General features: G+C 35.1%; 1 protein-coding gene across 1 annotated transcript in view; it reads right to left on the bottom strand.

Moving 5' to 3' along the window:
- LOC118189434 (solute carrier family 35 member F3-like) overlaps positions 1-16,931 on the bottom strand; it is a 51,875-nt gene that overhangs the window by 15,507 nt on the left and 19,437 nt on the right. Inside the window, exons 3-5 of the mRNA XM_085807943.1 lie at positions 15,436-15,862; positions 9,678-9,897; positions 7,681-7,809 (exon numbers count right to left, since the gene is read on the bottom strand). Of these exons, the coding sequence (XP_085664069.1) occupies positions 7,681-7,809; positions 9,678-9,897; positions 15,436-15,862 (776 nt within the window). The remainder of the gene's footprint in view (positions 1-7,680; positions 7,810-9,677; positions 9,898-15,435; positions 15,863-16,931) is intronic.

Raw genomic sequence — 16,931 nt, 5'->3', positions numbered from 1 at the left:
CTGGTAGGAGCATTAGACGACCGGTGCTGCCTGGGGCCTGTCCCCAGGTGGTGCGCTGCTCTTCTGGAGGATAATAGTGGAGGTTGAACCTCCACGACGTGCCCAAAGGGAGAGTGGACCTGCAGTGGGATTAAGTTCTCGGAGCAGGGCAGCCCAAAATCCATAGTCAACATTTACTGTTAATTAAACCGCCCAACCAGTATAGTGGTTAGCGTCGCTGACTGCCGTGCCGAAGGCCCGAGTTCGAATCCCGAAGAAGGTATAAAGTATTTCTCCCGCTTTCCTAGCGTGCCTTCGTGGTGTAGTGGTTCTGCACGCTGGACCGGTATTCCAGAGACCCGTGGTTCGCTTCCCGGCGAAAGCGGTTGCTAATTTTTCATCTCTCTTGCTTAAAAGAATCCTAATGTCTCTACAAAGGTATGGTTGTTAGTATATATATATATAGTGCCCGTGCAGCATGGGGGTACTCTAAATATGCAGCGAGCCAAAAGTCCTCTCGAGAGGTTGATTGGTAGGGAAAGACTGGTGAAAGACCCTCGGACCCGTCCTTCCAGGATGCTCACCATCAAAATTGGGGAGGGCGGAACTGAGTAAATCGCACTGTCACCTGTAAGGTGTTCAAGGCTGTTCCCAACGACAGGCGTATCTTATGCTCCTTGCTATGAGGAATTTCGTGGGCTTGGGCTGACTATAGATCAGACAAGTGAGCATTAGTCAACAATAACAACTCTTAACTAATACAGAATACGTTTGCAAAATGTTAACTGCATTTTAATCGTTGTCTTTTGCTCCTTTGGGTAACCCTTGCTTCATTGCCCTTAATTGGGTAACCGTTGCTAATTTATGTGCATAAAAATTTTTGAAGATTTGAGTACATTTCCACGTAAAACTTTCAGCTGTCTGCACCATATCTTCAGTAATGACAGAAGGTCGCCCACTTCGTTCATCAACATGAAGATTCGTATGGTCATCTCTAAAAGTTCTAACACATTTCCGTACTATTCTATTGCTCATAATATTTTCTCCGCATAATTCGCTGAAGTGACTATGAATTTCAGCCGCTTTCACGTCTTTAGCACTAAGGAAACGAATCGCTGATCGTATTTCACTGTCGCCGAGATTCTCAATCGTCAAAGCCATTTTAAATACTCTGAAGCAAACGTCAGCGCGGTCGAAAGTCTCTCTAATAGGGCCTGTGGCTTGCAACAGATGCAAGTAAACAGTAACAGTGCACGAGGCGAATGTGGACCGGAGCGCTGCCGTGCCGGAACTTCAAAACGGTACTTACCGTATTTGCCGGCGTAAGAAGACTAACCCCCCATTTTGTATAGACACATTTGAAGGCTAAAACTTTACTACTGATTATTATAATGCATTTACAGTATTTTAAATATAAATTAATATAAATGCAAAGTAATACTTTCTGCAAATACCCAGTCTTTCTAGGAAAGAATAGCTTTTAATCTTCGTCAATATCCAGACACTCATCTCCAGTGCTAAATGAACAGTCACTTGAAACCTCTTCTAAATCAGCATCTGAGTCCTCATACAACAAATTGTCCTCTGTACCATCCAGTGCATTACTAATGCCACACTTCTTAAATGATTTAACCAATGTATCTGTTTTCACAGCATCCCATAAAGCTTTGACCCATTTACAAACTTGCGAAATGCTATGCCTCTTCCTTCTTCCTGTTGGTGTAGTCTCAAAATCTGAAGACTGCATCTTAGCTATTCCACTTCTCTTTCATAAATCCCTTAAATGGTTTATTAATGCAGACATCTAAAGGTTGAAGCTGACTAATTAGGCCTCATGGAATTACAGTTAACTGAGTTTTCAATTCTTTGAGTTTATTTTTAACATCTTCTATTCTGTGAGAACGAAACTGTTCCCATACTAGTAGGGCAGGTTTCTTCAACAGTCCACCAGGGCGCTTTAAACAAATTTTATCCATCCATAACTTCATTCTTCCTCCAGCCAGCCAGCCTTTTGCATGAACATGTATAAACACTCTTTAGGCGATTTTTCTTTGGGTAGTGTCTTTCTTTTAAAATCAATAGTGGGGGCAATTTTGTCCTATGAGCACAGCAGGATAAAACAACCGTGTAGTAAGTTTTCTCGTGCACTGAAGTTTTAACAGTAACACTTTTTGTTCTTTTTGAATCTACAGTTTTGTTTGAGGGCACATCAAAAGTCAAAGGAACCTTATCCATGTTTCCCATTTGGGCAAGTTCAAAATTTTCTCGTTTTCGTGCATTAATGACAAATCGATGAAATTCAATCTTTTCATATTCGTCTGGCATAATATTTTCGGTTTATTCCGCATACATAACTGGTTTCTCTTCATGAGTCTAGAACACCATGATGTTGATCCAGTAAAATCGGCAATCTCTCTATCAGTCGCTATCGCTTTCGCTAAAGGGATAATCATTTTTGTGGAAATTGAAAGTTCCGCTTTTCTGTGGTCTAAAATCCAAGTATTTCGTCCCTTCGTAGATTATGTTTACTGTGAGTTGCTTTTTTTTCGATCCTCTTCCTGATTGTACCAAGTTCTTATCATTTTCTCAGTTGCGGATGGCCGGAAAAGCCTCTCTGCCGCCCTGTTTCCATGTTCGCAATCACAGATAGCTTGAAGTCTATTATAGCAATACCGACGTTGTTTTTGAGCCATAACTTGCCAGTAAATTTAATAAAAACTGAATAGTAGAAATTTCACACACTTAAAAGTCGTTCTGAAAAACTGGAAAGTTTAAACGAAGGCAGCTGTGAGTGTCGATAACAGCGCATGCGCATTCACTACGTAACTGTAATATTCCCACACTCCGCAAAGAAACAAGAAAAAAATCGCGTAACTCCGAATAGAGCAAATTCCCAAAACTGAATGTAATCAAAACCTGAGTATCGACGTATAAGACGCACCCCGTTTCTCAAACCTATTTTCAAAGAAAAAACGTGCGTCTTAACGCTGGCAAATACAGTTCTTTAAAAACATGCCTCGTAAATGAAGATTTCTCGTATTTAACGGTAAATGCTTTAATGTTTTTCTTTCTTTTCCTTTTTAATTTTAAAAAAACATTTCTATACGTTTTTTTTTTATGTCTCTAAGATAGATACACATCTATGATAATAAATTAATGGAGTTGCATATTTTCTTGAAACTCTTGTTGCGAACGAGAAAGAGTGCACGCAATAAGCTCGTTATGCCAAAATGTTTTTCCCTACCATAGCCTAAATGACGGAAACAACGAAAGCAAAAGTTTCTTTATTGACATCCTTTGCAACCGGCAAGATTCATTATGGCAGAACAGTACTTTTCCTTAAAGTGAGGAAGCAATTCTGACATCTACTGCCTTGAGCATTAATTTTGCTTTCAGCTAGCATTCTTCTATTTTGAATTTACTATCAAATGCTTTTGCCATTTATCAACAAAGGACATTGCCTTTGGTTTTCGATACTTCTGTTTTTATGATTCCTTTTTTCATTCGTGTATATATAATAATTCATTCACGTGTATGTAATAATATATTTATATAATAGTAAAAATTTACTCTTAACTAACACAGAATACATTTGAAAAATGTTAACAGCGTTTTAATCGTGCATTTTTGCTCCTCGCTTGGGTAACCCTCCCTTAATTTGCATGTATTTATGTAGATAAGCTTCTCAAGCTCAGATTATGTAAAGCATTTCAAACTTCGCTTTTTAATCAGATTTTAAGCAAAACCATTGAGTAAAATGCTTTTGCTTTTTCTTTTCCTTCAGATTATCTTTTACTTTTTCCTTCTAGTACAGAATTCTAGATGCAGACAGAATTTAAGATTCCAGACAGACAGAATTTTGTAACAATATAGTCATCGATCATTTTCTAATAGTGATTTTATAGATGAAAGGTCACGATGCACTTCAAATCTTTATTTATTCCTTTATTGAATTCGAAAGAACTTTAAAAACGGGGTTAAACTTCTGTTGTATTATCTTAAACTAAAAATTCCATGTTAACTCTGAGAAAAAGCTGACAATAAAATTAACTCCCGGAAACTTTTACATAATTTGTTGCTCAATTCACTAGCATTTTACATAGTATACTCATTGCTTATTTTTTAATACTGGTGCAATATTAATATTTAAATTTTGTACGATTCCTTTAGAAATTTGACCATAGAGACACCCTTTCCATTAAACAGATAGCTTTCGCTCTTTGTGTAAATCAGTTAACCATTATATGACAATTCCGTTCTTCTAATACAAATCAAAACAAAAGTAAGCAAATCATAGTGCAAACCAGAGTCTGAATAAAATTCAATTGTAATCAGCGCTTCTTTTGTTCTTTTAATAGTAAAGGCATTTGGAACATCGCTGTCTAAGAAATTTTAATTAGTTTGACAAAACTCATTGTAATTAACAAAGGATATTTTTTCAGAGTATTTTCGAAATAGGAAACTTTTACGGGATGTTAAATACCGCGGTTATAACCTTAAAAAATAGGTCAGATGAGACTGAAAAAAATGCCATTTGCTGGCAAATATTGAGACTGCCTCTTCAATGACTATGATCAGAATACTCTAAATTAGATTAAAGGATACGGAATAGCACCAACTGCGAGTAAAATGTAAGTTGGTCGCGATTCGACGTAGCCAGACGTGAATGACAGTGGTATGGCTATCAGATCGGATAATAAAACATACTGAGATATTGTTCTCTAAGACGAGGCAGTATTCAAAGTTGCGATGTTATTAAATTTCTTTTCATGCGTGGTATTATATTCGCAGATACAGTGACCTTCAGTCTCGAAAAGGCAGTGTGTCAGTGACATTGATCATGTATGTGTGGTAGTCTGTGATTGCTTCATGAACAGAAACAACGAGCAAACTCGAAATTTTGCATCAAACGAGGCTAAACGGTCACAGAGAACGTTGAACACGCATCAGAAAGGTTACTACGATGAAGAAGTGAGGATACGTAATGCTTTGAGTTGAACAGGAGCTTCATAGGCGGGAGAAGATTTTCTTGAAGACAGGTGACGGAGAACTGGGGCACCTGGCGTCTACCAGAGGTAAGCAGGTGTATGCCCCTCGCCCACCACTATCCAGTGCTTATCGAAGAAATAAAGGAGTTGGGTGAAAAACATGGCCTTACAGGGGCTATGTGGCTGTACAATGGCTACAGATTTGGGAACAGAGGGTCCAAGAAACGTATTGCAATGCATGTAAATATAGCAGAGAACATAAAGCATAAAAGTAATACAATAAATAAACAGTGCAATATAAAGTACATAAGTAAAAAGTACGTAAAAGAAATTAATTAGTGAAATGGGAAAGAGACAGCTGAGCAAGAGAAAGTCTTATATGACTCGACAGATGTCCTGTCTCAAGGCTGCAATCATGATAATAGTCTGACATATATTATGCTGTCACACGATTTTATGTGATAAAGCATCTGTGAGTGCCCACATCGCTGAAGCACTGACGTTGGTTAGTGGCATTGGTGAGAGGGTATTGATAGACGTACTGGTCTGCGGAATGCTCTTTGTGAACATTATCCCCGAAAATATAAAACCAGTTCAGAAATGTTAGCATTGAAGGAGGACAAGCGGCATTCTAAACATTGTTTATGTGTCGTATGAGTCAATGGAGATAATTTGGTCAATTGAATTAATCATGCAACCTGCCGCTGGCAAGTTTTGTCCCTTGACTGCTGACCCCTGAGCAGAAGGAGCATCGCGTGCACTATACGAAGATCTCTGTCAACGTGTTGAGGGAAATGCTCAACTGAATCGTCACTGGTGACGCGAGACCCAGCTCGAATCGCAGATGATTATGGAGCTTATGCAAAATGGCTTCGAAGTTGCATTCCAGCGGTTGCAGGAACACTGGAACCAATGTATTGTTTGCTGCACGAAGTGACTATTTCAAAAGAAGATTATTTTCAAACTTAAGTAAGTAATGTATTTTTTTATCAACTAAGCTAGGACAGTAACTTTGTAATATACCTTTGTGTATTTCTTAAATATAGCAGTTACATGACTTACAGAGGCAGCGAATAAAATTATAATTTATTTGTTTATGCAACTGGTAGCTAAACTATGATAAAAATTCAAAGTCATAACCTATTCGTTGTTTCGTCGCGTTTGAAGCAATTCTTCATGATTCAGCATTTTGCCAGTGAAATAGTTTATGTAAAAAATTCTCAGTTTGCAATATATGACAGAAGTAAAAATTATCTTTCATTAAAAGTGTTTTACTGGTTGAATGCAATTCGCTTTAATTCAAAGATGATCGATCTAAAACAGAGTTTTAAGATTTAATATATTTTGGGGGGTTAACCGTATATATCAAATGTGAAAAATATTTAGCTTAAAGCTAGCACCTGCTCTTTAGTGTGCTTGTTGCTATCTTTAAACGATATTTTCTCAGATGAGCAATACATACTTTTGCCATGAAACGACATTAAACTTCCGTAAATATTTAGGCTAAATTTTATTTATTATCCTTTTATACATCATTATTATTATACAGTGAAACCTCGGATCTGGAATGCCTCTCGCTACGAACTAATTACAGGAACAAAAAATTCTCGGATAACGAAAGCTATCTCGAGTTACGTATACTCAGAATAGCAACAAATGATTTTTCAAAGCTGTTTTGAGATAATTTTTGATAGACAATTAACGCTCAGGGACTTCCGGAAACATTACTTTAATATGTTTTTCTGTTGCTTAACTTTCATTTACAAAGGCTAATAACAAATGACTTCCAAGACGAGGAATTCGGCCTGGAGTAAATTATGGGCCAGATTGTGTGTTATACACAGACTTTAAGGACATTTTTGAATGTTATTATGTTATAGGAAAACCCATGTGCTTAGAAGTTAGCAATGAAAACTGGAAGACGTTATTAAAGTACCTGAAAAATGAGCTCAACAAGAAAGAACCGGAAAAACTTCAGAAATACCCCCCCCCAAAAAAAAATGGCGATAGGGGAAGAAACGCGAAAAATTACCAGTGCACTACCCGGGGTTCGAAGTCAGCAGCTTTCGATTATTAGCCAGATGTACTTGGCAATAAAAGACAATGAAAATATAAAAGAAAATGCTCGGTGGGACACTTACTTCATGTTTAAAGGAATGAGAGGAGGGTTCTGTTCCAACCATTAGCATTTCTTCCCTTTCTTTATCCTCATCATTTTCCACTTATGTTGTCTATCTCTTTCATATAAGTACATTAAAATTAAATTCAGGTTTTGTTTATTTTATTTGTTTAACATGAGGTTAATCTTTTTATGTCATAGATTTAATAATTTTCGTTGGTTTTCTGTTACGAGATTCTGCACAAAGTGCTCTTGTAAAATTTACATAAGCAATTAAATATGGCAAAATTTACATATGCAGATCAATCTAATTTTCATTAGTTCTTATAATAAAAATAGTTTTGGGTTATGAACATTTTTGATGATGAACGGTTGTCAGGAACGAATTAATTTTTTTAATTTATGTTCTACTTTATTGCATGATCTTAAAATTGGAAAGCTCAAAGATTTTTTATTAAATATGTTACATTTATAGTATGTGGTATAAATAAGTTGTAATAAATTACAACTTATTTAAAGGAGGTGAGGTCCTGTATTATTTTGGGACTCTTTATGACCTATAAAATGTTAATTACTTAAAAAATGTAAGCAAACCTTGTGCACTGCTAATCCTGCTGCTGCTGCAGAGGCTAATACCACTCCTCCTAATGTAGAAGTTCTCGACACGCCATCCATATAAGCTAGGAGTGCAATGCCTGTGTCGCATAAAATAACCGCTACAATCTGAAATGAATAAATAATCAATTATATCAAGCAGGAAATTTCGCTTTTTACGAAGAACGAAATAATATTTGGATTTACATGGATTTACACTCAAGGACAATGAAATTAGCGCACAAAGAAGAAAGCATTTTACTGCTGCGAAACTATGTAAATGTTAAGGGTATAAGTATGTGATATGCCAACGATCTAATCTTTCCTCCATTGTGCATGAATGTGCACTCTCACATAACAGAGTCGCAGCTTTGTATATTGGTATGTAGTCGACCCACATAAACTTGAAAAAGCACCGGCCGACGCAAGAAAAGGTAAAGAGTAATAAGAATATCGAGTAAATGACAAGAACATTTATTTAAGTATCTTAAAGACTTCGTGGAAAGCTTTATTATCTTTTTGAAAAACTGCCAGATGGTCCGCGAGTTGTATTAATAGAACGCCATGTGAATCATTCTGACAGTGACGCTCGATGGTGTTTGACAGTACCACTCGATGGCTACCAGAGTCGGCGTCTCTCTCTATGCTGCATTGTCAAGGGAAGCCAAATGGTCGCCGTGCTGATAGTCCACGCTGCTGCAAACATCGACGCACCCTACGAGCGGATACTGGGCATATTGCACACATGTCCATTTCCTGACTAATGGTTCGTGATGTGGTTGTACGGTTTTTCAAGGCTGACCTCACAATATGTCTCTCCTCTCGGACGTTAGTTATGGGAGATCCTGCATGCCGCTCAGTATGACCCTCAGCAACCCACTGATTCCATATTGCATGACAGTGGTTGGATGTCACTAGTGTAACGGGCGATATCACGAAATGATAATCCACACTCTAAATAGACAACGATCCTGCCTCTAACGAATTCCGACACTTGCTGGTAAGCATTTCTTATTATTATTCGAGGCGTAACACGATATTCTGAGCAAACTTTGACCTTACAAAGCGCTTTCCGAATGAAAGATCCACTACACAACTTTTTTTTTATGCAGTGCTTCAGACTGGGTTTCTCCATCCTGCGTCGTCTAAATGCGCTGAATTACTATTCCATTTGCATATCTCAACCTCTTTTTCCTTCATGTGATTTTGACGTTCGTCAGCTCATTCCTTCCTGGTGTTACAATTTTAATGGCCGGCAGTGTAAAATATTTTGGTAGTTACCACAAAATTGTAAGTTATTTTAGCCATGTTACATTTAAATTAATAACAGGCGTAAGCTCCACCCCCAAGAACAGAAAAAAAGAGGGATTGATTTGTTATTTCTGTCGGTTTTCACACAATTTAAATTTAGAGGGACACATTTTGTGTCTCCCCTTTTGTGAAATTTTTTTTGAGTGTTTTTCTACTCTTACTTTTGAGCACTAATTGGGAAACATTAGGAAAGCTCTTCTGTGTCATACTTTTATTATAAACTTTGTCCCAAACGTCAATATAGCGTTCGTTTGTTTCTCACAGATGATCATCAGGTAATTTCTATCGAAAATTTAAAAACTATTCTTGTACTTCTGGAAGTACTTTCTCGCAGCCCAGGTTAAGAACCAATGCATTAGAAGATAGTACTCGTCATTAAAGCAAACAGAAAAATCTCATCGAAACGTTGCATAATTTTAGAGTATCACTGATGCTGTATATTTGTTTCCGCTTAATTTACCAGATGAAAATTACATTTGTAATTACTCATCTGCCTTTAAGTATTAGCTTCGCAAATATGCCTAGCTATTAGTAAATTTTACATTTTAATTAAATATGTTCGAGGCTTTATCTTCAGGCAATATAGAATTAAATAAATAAGGGCATTTTCATTTAAACTTTAATCAAAAATTATATCTGGAAGAAATTAGGGTATTTCTATCACAAATATTTCGAAAGGTACTTACTCTTATACCAACGAACTGCTCATGGAGTATTACCCAAGATAACAAATAAACGAAAGAAGCGCTAGATGCCTGAAGAGCCATAACTGCGGTTGCATCCAATTTTCCAAGAGCATAAATAAGCATATAATTTGTTGCAACCCAAAGAACGCAAAAGAACATGGAACGGGTAAAGAAATGGAGTACGGTAAGTCCCTTTTGGCTGAATCTTCCAAACTCCTCTCTGTATAAAATAAAATGCATAAATTATAATTGCTAGACAAATAACAAGATTCATAATAAAACAACAATACATTTCAATGAAAACTGCGATTTTTTAAAATCTGCCTTAATAAAACTTCGAAATGACGAGAATATAGGTAAGCAAAATACGTAATAATCATAAGTTGTACTAAATAAAATAAAAATAAATGAAATAAAAATTTCTGCCTACCGCCCAGACAGTATGGTAGTTAAAGGAGCCTACTGTGGTACCAAACGGCCTGTGTTCGAGTCCCGGAAAAAGCATGGGTGATTGTAAATGATAAGCTAGAAGTGCAATGAAATATTAGTGCTTGTGCGACACGCGGGCACTCTAAATATGCTGTAAGCTGAAAATCCTCTAGAGAGGTTGGGGGTAGGGGGAGAGTGGTGGGAGACTAGGACCCTTCCGCCCATTCGAAGTGCTCTCCTTCAAAAACTGAGGGGTGGAAACGAGTGAAGTCGTACTATCACCAGCATGGTACTCGAGGCTCATGACAGGAGCAATCTAGCTCCTTTTGCCAGATGAATTTCGTGACTTTTTTCTGATGTCACTATCAGGCAAGTGAGATAAGTCACAATAACACGACAGAAAAGAAATTTCTGTCTGAAACGTACTGATTAAGGACAGTCAAGTCACAATCTAGAAATATTGCAAAATGTAGTTTACTACAAGAAATAAAACGTAAGGACATAAATAAAGAATAGGAAAGAATTGTAAAAGAAAGTGAGTGCACATAAATTGATCTTTAGGTGCTCTTATAATTTTTTAACGTAGACATTTAAGTATGCTAGTTTTTCCCTGTTATAGGAAAGATAAGATGCTGAGTTTTATGCGTTTTAAAAATAAAATATGTGAAATTGGCTGTCCTTTGATAAAAGTATACTTTGATGGAGCCATACCGGATAATGCATTCCGATATGATCGAATTAAATCATACCGGAAATTAAAACTGAGATCAATGTCGAAAATCTGTGTCAAATTTATGTGTTAAACTAATTAAAGAAGAGAATATTTTCGTTTATGCTACTTTTGCCCTTTCTCAAAGAAAGTATTTATGATTTAGACCAGACTTTAACTGACAAATTACTCAGTATAATCATTGAAAAAAAAATACAAGCTTCCTAATTTAGAAAAGTTGTTGGTATTTAGATTTTGAATTCTCTGTGGTATGTTTAAGAGCAGAAGCAAGTCATTTTTAACTATGAGTAATAAAAAAATCCGAAAGGCAAATCTTTATGCAATAGATCAATTAAATAGAGCAAAGCCACTTCATATAACTCTACACTTCTGGTAATCCACGGCTAGGTTTTTTTCATAAAAAAATGAATGGTAATGGTTATTTTTTGCCCATATTATTTTTGATAATATTAATTTTGAATATCCCTTGCATAAAATATACTGAAAAGTTTTGTTTTAATTTAAATTACAGGAATGAAGCGTATTATCATAAAATCATAAAAATCTGTAATTACAAAAGAAGGTCAAATGCTTATTTTACTGTAATTATTATTTAAAGCAATTAAACTAGTCTGTCATGGACAAAGCTAAAATTACAAGATAAAATTTAATAGTACACTTATTTGAATGAATGAGTATTTCCAGAGGCATGTAACTTATCAAACACGTGAAACACGTATTGCAGATTTTCTATAAACTTAATTCAAATTTTTGATGATTTCAGTGACAGTAAGTACTCTGTTTACTTTTCGGGGAATCGTTTTCATTAAAATTCAAACTTTAAATAATCTAATACATTAACAAATATTAATAACTGAAAAATAAATCATGTTCTGTAGAGACGTTTACATTATTTTTTGATATAATATACTCAGACGATTTGTTTCCGTTGCACGCCGTGTGCGGTATCTAAAACATTTCTCAAAGATAAATGGGATAAAAGCCACACCATAGCTGAAATTTTACTTTCTGATTGTATTAATGAAATTTAAATTATGTCCACAAAATTGATACTGTTTTTTCTTAAACAATACAATATCTCGAAGAATTCAAGATATGCATGACGATGCTGATTCAGTTACTAGAGTAAATAAAATTAAATATTTTCTATCCAAATCGACGTAAAGAGGCATCCTGCTTGCCTACTTTGCTAGTCAGCACGAGGCAATTGACAAAAAATTGAAACTGAAGAAAACCTGTTGTTTTGCTATATATGAACAGAATACAAAACAAAAATACTGCTAAAGTAATAAATATTATTTCACTGAAAAAGATATTAATTGGTCCAAGTTGTTGCAATGTATGCACTGACGCGGTAAAGAATATATCTGATTGTTTTACAGGCCTAAGGATCTGATGTAAAGAAGTGAATGCCTCGAAAGCACTAATGCATTCATGAACATTTTTGCATCCAAGTCTTTTTCTAATATATTGAAAGGTTAGTTCAGTTCTTAGTTGTGACTTAATGGAAATAAATTCCATTAAGCCACAACAACAAAACTCCTGATTGTTTCAAGTAAAGTGTAAAGAAATGAACAGCTTTGACAGCATGTTAATTCCATGTATGGGATAAGGTAACTGTCTCATGATAAAGTATTTAAATGCCTGTTTGAACTTAAACATAAAGTCGAGGTTCTTTTTCAAGACCATCCTTTCCGTCTTGATTCAGAATTTCATTACACTGATTGGTTTCAAAGTCCTGTAAAATTATGAGCTATTATTCGATAAATAAGCGGCTTTAACTGGTGTAAATTTCCGAATAGTTTAACAACTGCATTTCAAATAACAGACGAAACTGGGTCAGTGATTAAAAAACAAGATTTTTGAATGACCAAAAATTTTTGTACCAAAAGAGGTGAGCGTAATTTTTTTAAACTTTGCTAACGTACCTGAGAATGTTATGTACCTTTCTCAAAGAGTGTTAAAACTTATCTAAGACACTTCGAAGCTCTCAAAGCGTTCGTTCATAAGTACTTGTATCAGCGTGTAAAAGAAAACAATTTTATTGCAAATTTTTTAGGTTAAAGAAGAAAAGGGAAACTACTAAAATGTCTATCAAGGATACTAAATTATCTCTCGAGGAAAAAAAGAGCATTTATTCGAACTTTCAACTAATTCCTTAAATTAGAACTTTAAAAGGAAACATTACTTTCTAGTCAGATGTCGGTGAGAATGTTTGTTAGGAAAGGTTTTCAAATATCGGATGCTGTTTACTAGTACTGAACTAATGGAGAAAGCTTATAATTCTTACATTTTGATTGAAATGTTACTGCCAAAAGCTTATTGCAAGTCTCACTTTAAGACTGTAGCTTACATCTCTTGAGCCTTATTGCAAGAAACTTTGAATTTCAAACCAAAGGCTTCTCTAACAATGTTTCTACTGTTTTCACCAATAATGTTTCCACTTATCTGTGGAATAATTAATGTAGATATTTTACTGTTCTCACCAATAATGTTTCACTTATCTGTGGAATAATTAATGTAGATATTTTACTGTTCTCACCAATGTTTCTATTGTTCTCATCAATAATGTTTCCACTTATCTGTGGAATAATTAATGTAGATATTTTAAGCAATATAAATAACTCTGTAGAAAAAAGAACGCGCCGAAGAACCAAATATTAAAGAAATTAATAATAAGTAAGAGCAATCGGCGTTACTTTGAGTTATTCAGCAGGGCTCAAAGATCTTGCAGCTTCACCCATACTCATTCATTCAATCATACAACTGCAAATCAGTAGCATTATTGAAGAAATAAATCTATACTGCCACCTCAAGGAAGGCCGTTCCTAGGTCATTGGCTGCTCGCGTACTTTCGTAGAATTGCAGCCTCTAGGATTCGCTGCTTGTGTACTTTCCTAGTATCGCCGCCCCCAAAATTAAAAAAAAAATAGTTCAACAATTAATAAAATTTTTATTTCATATTCACTAAGTACTTACGTGTGACAAATTGTATCAAAAGTACTTACAATGAATTTAATGAATTTAAAATATTTAGTCGTGGTATCGCGAGAGTCCGGCCGCCCCTGATTTTCGCCGCTCGCGCACTTTTACGCGTTGCATCCCCGCTAGGAACGACCCTGACCTCAAGTCACTAACATTATTGATTGTTAATATACTAATTCGACTATTCGCTCTCTTTATTACAATGTTCTATTGATTACTAACAGTTTCTTTCACATTCCTTAATATATAAATATTGTTATTAAATAAATAATGCTTTAGCTATTTGATCATAAGTATTTAACTTGAAGCTATATTATGAATAGTATAAAATTAAATTTATAGTCTACATTTTCGTTGTTACAATTTTCGTTTCTCAACTCATTTCCTCCTTTCTAGTATTTTATGTTAAAATAGGTGTTAAGCAAAAGTATCACTATGTAAAAAGCAGCAATTATTTTAAACCTGGGAAAGATGAGCCAGGGTAATAAAATTCTGCATTCTCGAACCTCTTCTTAAACTATTAACCAGGGTTCCCTCTCATTTTACTTATACCTACAGAAACAAAATCCTACTCGCGAACTAAAGTTTAGCTTTAAAATATAAAATTAGGCCTTGGCAGACATCATAATATACATAGATCAGCTGTTTTCAACCTGTGGTAGTCGTACCCGTGCCTGACTCGTGATGACATGGTCAGAAGTGTGCGAAAACGTAATCAGTAATGGCGAAAATAACAAAATGTTACAATTAATGCTGATGAAAATCAAAATATTCAGAAAATTTAAATTTTACTTTAACTAGGAAGAAAATCAGTTTGACTAATTCCGATGGGAATGTTACTATTCGAAATCTGTTTAAAAGCAATGTAGCTAGTCCCATCCACACTTATCCTATTACTCGAAAAATGAAAATATATGTTTATGACTAACGATTTCGAAAATAAAGGCTGCATTAGGACTTTTACGAACACGATATATAGGTATACCTCATCAATAAAATCTAAACGCGATTAAGCTGAAAACCACCGTTCTTGGTGACTAGGGAATTTATTTTTCACGCTCCAGTGCATCTGGAAACTCCTTGACATTTAAAGTCAATCTACAAAATTCAGTTTATTATCGGTTTAGTATCCCTGTGATAGAAGATCTTCAGTCATATGCTAACTAGTTATATGAGTCTCTTAACGACATTTTATAGCCTTAAACGTAGATTGTAATTTCTAACTCTGAATAAAAGATCCTTAGTATCATTTTACTGATAATTAAATGGCCTTTAAATAAGTAGTAAGCATTAACGAATTTCACAATTCAAATATTACTAAGAAATATTTTAAGTAGTAAAATCATTTAATGTTAGCTTGAATATTTTTCTGTGTTTAATGATATGCGCTGGGGAGTTGGTAACAAAAGGAGAGAGAAAAGTGTTCTAAAATTGCTGACTCTTCTATTCATGCATCTTGTTTCCTAAGTAACATATCTGGCAAACATTTTATATAGGGTGTAATAAGTGCCTACTCTCTAAGCTGAAGCGTAATTCAAATATAACGAGAATAAACTAAACAAGGGTTTTCAAACTCAAAGAAATTAGAAGTAAAAATGATAAATGATTACATACAGAAAACTTTTTGTTGTAGTGTCAGATTTTCTCGAACAGAATCTGGTGCAAAGATAAACCGGGAAAAACAAGCAGTTGCAAGCAGTGCAAAACCATGTTGTGAGGAAGGGGGCTTTAAAAGGCTCTAACGTCGATTCTTTTTCTAAGGGTAATACTTGTTTAGATGTAGATCTTGTTTCTGTCATGGTCAAAACTGCCGTCGAAGGCGTAGAAAAGGAGCCCCTTTCGCTTACAGAGGAACAGTTGCAATTTACCGAGGGTTTCAGATGAAGGACATAGGCCCACTTGAGCAAATGAGTTACGCCGATCCATGTGCCACACATGACAACTGTAAGGAAAAAGCCAATGGCCGTCCTCTTCGCTCTTCCAGTACAACAATGTATTGGCTTTCTTGATGTGCGGTCCCCTCGGTTAATTTGAGGTTCGTCTAAATTAAAAGAGAGAAAGCAAAGATGCTTAGTAAAAGCCAGCAGCTTTAAGTCACATAATAAGCAAAGTAATCAAACCTTGTAACACAATCAATTAGTAAGAATATGTAAAATCATAAATATACTATAAAACCAAAATGCAACGAAATTCTCAAAAACCGAAAGACAGAAAGCAAATAAAACAAATCTTTCGTATAATTTCAATATAAATTGACTACTAAATGTGTTAGAGTATTATCTGTTATCACAGCTTCAAAAAAATATTCATTTCTACACATTCTTCAAACAAGTAACACTTCTCAGTAAGTTTCTAAATAACTGCGTCTAAGCTGTATCTTCCTAATAATAGCATGAAGAACATACGGGAGAAAAATAACAATCAGTGTAAAAATCGCAAGTACAATTAAATAAATCATTTCTGAATTTATATTTGCTGCTGCCAGTTTAATGAAAGTAAAAAGAATATCTCGATTTCACAAGCAACTTTTTTATGCATATGATGTCTTAAATAATGAAATGTAAATGTAATTAATATACTTTCTTAAAGCAAGATATCAATAAAATAATGATAAGCCTCCATCAAATATTAATATTTTGCCTTCTAGTCTGTCTTACACCAATAAAAAAAATATTACTTACCAGTAATATTGCAACACTGCTGAGCATAAAATTGCTACACCATGAAAGAAAATAGTTAGCTGAATCATGATTATTTTACGAATAGATTATCATAATAAAATGAAATAATTAAAATTTTCACGCAATTTTGAGTTACAGAACATGCAAAAATCAATACTCCGAACATCCTCCTCTGGCAAGAATAGTACTTGCTATACGGGTAATCATGGAGTCCAACGGACTCTGGATGGTATTCGTTGGTACTGCAGTCCATGCGGCTTCAGTTCGATGCCAGATTTGAAAACGCCGTACTGGCTAGTGGGTGCTGTCGTGCCAGTCTTTCGTCAGCTTGAAGTAACCCTTCGGGGAATGATATATATATATATATATATTAGTAGCTATCTGTGGTTGCTTTTATAATAAAGAATTGCTTATATTGGTTGGCTTACT

This window comes from Stegodyphus dumicola, chromosome X1 (assembly GCF_044657685.1).
Source record: "Stegodyphus dumicola isolate Sdum_Otavi_A_Nest chromosome X1, ASM4465768v1".
NCBI lineage: Eukaryota > Metazoa > Arthropoda > Arachnida > Araneae > Eresidae > Stegodyphus > Stegodyphus dumicola.
Note: the sequence above shows the minus strand (reverse complement) of the source record. Positions and strands in the feature narration are given on the sequence as shown.